The 4,913-nt window shown below is 25.0% G+C and overlaps 1 protein-coding gene across 3 annotated transcripts; it reads left to right on the forward strand.

Annotated features, from left to right (window-relative positions):
• The first annotated feature begins 1,367 nt into the window (after positions 1-1,367).
• Positions 1,368-4,469, forward strand: LOC132920489 (X-ray repair cross-complementing protein 6-like). Of its 3 annotated transcripts, none has more exons than XM_060982917.1 (2): positions 1,368-1,714; positions 2,477-4,469. In XM_060982917.1, the coding sequence occupies exon 2, from the start codon at positions 2,500-2,502 to the stop codon at positions 4,132-4,134; it is 1,635 nt and encodes a 544-aa protein (XP_060838900.1). In that variant the 5' UTR covers positions 1,368-1,714; positions 2,477-2,499; the 3' UTR covers positions 4,135-4,469. The 3 variants fall into 3 exon arrangements, with proteins under 3 accessions (XP_060838900.1, XP_060838899.1, XP_060838901.1); XM_060982916.1 differs by lacking the exon at positions 1,368-1,714 and adding an exon at positions 1,731-2,029; XM_060982918.1 differs by lacking the exon at positions 1,368-1,714 and adding an exon at positions 1,731-2,011.
• Positions 4,470-4,913: the final 444 nt, after the last annotated feature.

Consider the following 4,913-nt stretch of genomic DNA (forward strand, 5'->3'; position numbering starts at 1 on the left):
AATATAATTTAAGGAATTTTTTTATTTAAACTTTAAACTGACAATATTTAATATAGCGAAGCGAGCATCAAATTTTTTCACTTCTGAAAAACACAAGAGTGTGTAGCTCTAATATTTCTTTAGCGCAAGCTCTGTAATATCTTAGTAAAATATTGGCATTCCAATTCAAGACTACAACAATCAAAAAATATTTTTTATTTTTTTTTCTATAAAATAATTTAAAACTGCTAAGGATATTAGGTAAGTACAATTAGTACAAAACCTAAAATATATAAGTTGTGAAAATAGTTTATTTTCGATACCTATGTATATTATATTGTTTTTATTACTACTAAAAAGTCTAAAAATATGACGTATTTAAAAAACAGCGAATTATTTTATCGAGTAATGAATGTAATAACCAATCACTGTTTTGAAATAAATATAGGTAATACGATTATTGTTGCAGTTTTGAACTTGACAAATGATAATAAAAAAATTGAGTACATATATATTAATATATTGCCGTCAAACATTAATAGAGGAAGAAGTTGGTAAATCACGGATATTTACCATATTTAAATTTAGTCAGCTCATATTTTTAGATTAACGAATATATAAGATTCTCTCCTAGTTAGATGATTTTTTTACATTTTTTTTTTAGTTTCCTGACTTTTATATGAGTTATCTCATGACATTTTGGGTAGTAGAAATCTAAAAAACCAGACAATCTTTTGGATATTTGGAATGTTAGAAACGATTAATATTTATAAAAACTATTTTATTTTCTATTATGTAGATAAACATAAAATATAATATTAAATATACTTTAACGAGTGTATATTTATTTATAAATGTATATTCTATTAGGAACTTCGCATATTTTCATAATATGTTAAAAATAAAAGATATTGTGTAGATACCTATTATCACATTGTAGATAATATTATAGAATATTGTGTATATTTTAATATTAAGCTATTGAGTAAATAATCAGTGATAATATTATTAATGTAGATCATTATTAAATTATTTCAACTGTAGACAAAATTAAACATCGATAAACCTAATTCATTATTCATATGACACTATGACAGCATATGTAAATAAAATAATAAAATATAAATAATATATAATATAATCTTCAACCATATAAACTAGTTTATAACTTAGTTTATATGGTCGTCGGTCGAAGAATATAATAATGCCATATATTTATTTAAATTAAAATGTACATAATATTAATGAATAAATATAATTATAATATTATAGGTTATCTATACGTTTATCATATTATACAGGTAAATGAGATACGATATTATAAATTAAAAAAAAAAAACTAAAATTAGTACTTCAGAGAATGTCAGTGTAAAATAAAAGGTATGCAATGCTCAAGAGATGACGTTTGAATTTTAATTTTTTAAACGATCCTTCAAGCCCACGTGACGAATTAAATCGATTATTCTTATCAATCCGCTTGTTTTCGTCTACACGGTTGAATTTCTCGTAGTCTTCAAAAAAACTCCCGTATGTCTTAAAACGTTCTAGCGATTCGTCTATAAAATATTTAAAAACAAAATCTATTATTTGTACTTACTATTTTATATTTATGGCCAAATACTGAGACACCAGCCATAGTTAATAGGTCTATAATCAGCGGCATGAGAAAAAGGCGGTAAATTGTAAATGAAAACCAAATAATTCGTGGTATCAAATCAACTATTATCAAATATAGGTAAATTATTATTCTCTGATCAAACAAACTAATAAGTATTAACTGAAATAATATTATAGTTTGCCTTTACTATTTTTTTTTTTTTGTACATAATAATTAATAATTAATAACATTGGAAATTTGTGAAACTTTAGTCTAAAACCTTAAGTATTTAGATTGTTTATAACTAATATAAGTTCCATAAAATCCATATCGATCGTCGAATCGTATATATTTTCAGCCTATTCCGGCCTTTTTCTTTTGTATGTCAAGAAATATCAACAGTTTCTGGATTGCTATAGATTTGATGTTAGTAAGGTATTACAATTTTAATAGGTATGTATCATGTATTATACGTATAAGTTATAATATCATCCTTCATCATACACTTTTTAACGATCATATATATTTTATTCTTTATAATATTTATATAACATACCTATATTATATAGACCTCGAGTAAAAGTGTGGAGATCCACCATAGCTGTCAATAGCAAATGTTGTATATGTAAATAAAGACTTGCAAATAATTGCAATACAAACAAAATTTAATTATAGAAATTCATTGAAACAAATTCTTAATTTTTAAATATTTCTTAGTAGTTTTAGGGCATAAATGTTCATTTTTTTTTAAATTTTGGTCTTACCAATATTATAGACATTTTTTAGAAACTCGGGGGGCTTTGTTATGTTATTAGTTATACGTAAAAAACAAGATTTAATATTTTTTTTATTTATAGTTGAAATCTACGTTTGTATTTCAAACTTTTTTTTTGTTTTTAGATAATATATATATCTTTGTTAAGATGGAAGATTTATCAGATTCTCCAATTGTATGGGAAAGTGAATCTTTTGAAGAAGAAAAACAAAAATGGTTTGTAAAACAACATATTATGTTTTTAATTGATGCTTCAAAACCAATGTTCAATACTTATGATAATACAACTTTTTTTGCAACAAGTATTTCACTTTGCAAAAATGTAGTTCTGAAACTAATTAGAGAGAGCAGAAATGACAAAATAGGTATATTGATATACGGTACAGACGATGAAAATAGAAAATGTCCCAAGTATATTAATGTGTTATCTGAACCAATAAAACCTAATATTCAATTAATTAAAAAGCTCGATGATATATTAACAAGTAAATCTATTCAAACGGGACAATCTCCATTGTCACCTCTATCAGACGCAATATGGTATGGTAACTATCTTATAAAAAAATTTAGTGAGAATCAAAGCTGTAGTACTATTATGCTCATTACATGCAATGACCAACCTGAAATTGGCGATTCTAAAAAGCAATTCCATCTAAGAACAAGAATTGATGATGTTATTAAAAATAATTTTGATTTTAAACTTATACCTATTGGTACAACATTTAACATGAACCTTTTCTATGAAGGTCTCCTGAAGAACTTTAACAGTATTTCTAAACCCATGAAGGGGCTAAAAAGTATAGATGATATTATGTTGGAAATCAATGAAAAATTAAAACATGGTAGAAGTGTATCCAAAATAAAATTCTATATTAATAACGACTATTATATATCTACATCATTGTTTAGATTTTATACAAAATCTAAAATACCATCAAAAGTTAGGCTGGACAAGAGAACTAATAAACCATTGACCAGTAATACTCAAGTATTTACAATAGAAAATGAAGAATTAATGTATAAATCTGATCAAGCTAAATATTTAGTGTTAGCAGATAAAAGAATAATATTTAAAAACGAAGATTTAGCAATTCTAAAAAGTGGCATTCTAGAACCTGGTATTAGATTACTTGGTTTTACAAATAAAGAAAATATTATGATATCGTATCATTTTAAAACTCCCATATTTCTTCGGCCTAATAGTGATGTAGACATAGGTGGCACGCGTATGTTTATTTCTCTTATTGAATGCTGCTTGGAGAAAAATAAATATATAATGTGCTTCTTAAAAATTCGGAAAGGAGGAAAGGTTCATTTATCTGCCCTGATACCTCAAGATGAAGTTATAGATGAAACTGGTACTCAAAAACAGCCATCAGGATTTCATGTTATATTTCTGCCATTTAATGAATGTTTGAAACCAGTAAAACCAATAGAACCAACAGAAGATAATGAATTTTTAACGAGTACACAAGAATTACTAGGCATGAAAATATGTGAAAGTATGCCTATCAATTATTATCCATCACTGATCAAGAACCCTAAAATCAACTTTCATTGGGCAATGTTAGAATCCTTGGCATTGGAATCAGAAATGCCAAACATTTTAGATGAAACACTTCCAGCAAATGATGTTTTTGATAAAAATTTAAGTACAATAAAAAATGATATTTATGAACATCTTTTGCCACATGTTTCTAGCCTACCAAAGACAGATAAAAAATCCGATATGAATAATCAAAATTTTAGTGGAAAAGGAAGAAAAAGAAAAATTGTGCAGTAATTGAAAGTCAAAACAGTAATGATCAGTAGATTAAGAACACGAGACCATTGAGATACAATTATTTTTACTATAATTACTACCTAATGATTTTAATATAATACAATTAAATCATTAAGTATACTAAAAAAAAATTGTTATTGATATTTTTGTTTTGTATATATAATTAAATATTAAAAAAGTTATTATTCTACTTATTTCCGACTATAGAAAGCTTGTGCTGATAAGAAATTATTATTTTTTAAATATCAAAGATATGTTTCAAATGTATAATTTTTTTTTAAATGTATTGTAATTTTACGGTGAAGAAAATAATATAAAGTTTTCTACCTGTCCTATTTAGTTTTCTGTCTTGTTTTTTTTTTTACAGTATAGAATAAGTTTTACAACTCAAATTATTTAATTCATACTTATTGCTCTAACAATTATTCCTATTAGGTATGAATTTGTTTGAAACAAAATATACGGATATAACCACATGATAATAAAGTACTCATCTGCACAAGTGATTTAGTCAAATGTATGAACTCAATGGTTTAATGTAGTTGACTGATATTACATTAAGTAGTAACTGTGTACAAATATAAATCATTAATATTATGTTAAATTTATATATTCTCTGTAAATTTAATCATTGTAGAAAGCTTCCAACTAACTCAAATGCAGCTCCTTGAATGTTGGTTTTAATAACAGTAAGTAGGTACTCAATGTCAAATATATATATATTATATGTCTCAGTTATATTTTATTACAGGTATTGTAACGATTTAAAAACCAACACA

Source organism: Rhopalosiphum padi, chromosome 2 (genome assembly GCF_020882245.1).
Source record: "Rhopalosiphum padi isolate XX-2018 chromosome 2, ASM2088224v1, whole genome shotgun sequence".
Lineage (NCBI taxonomy): Eukaryota > Metazoa > Arthropoda > Insecta > Hemiptera > Aphididae > Rhopalosiphum > Rhopalosiphum padi.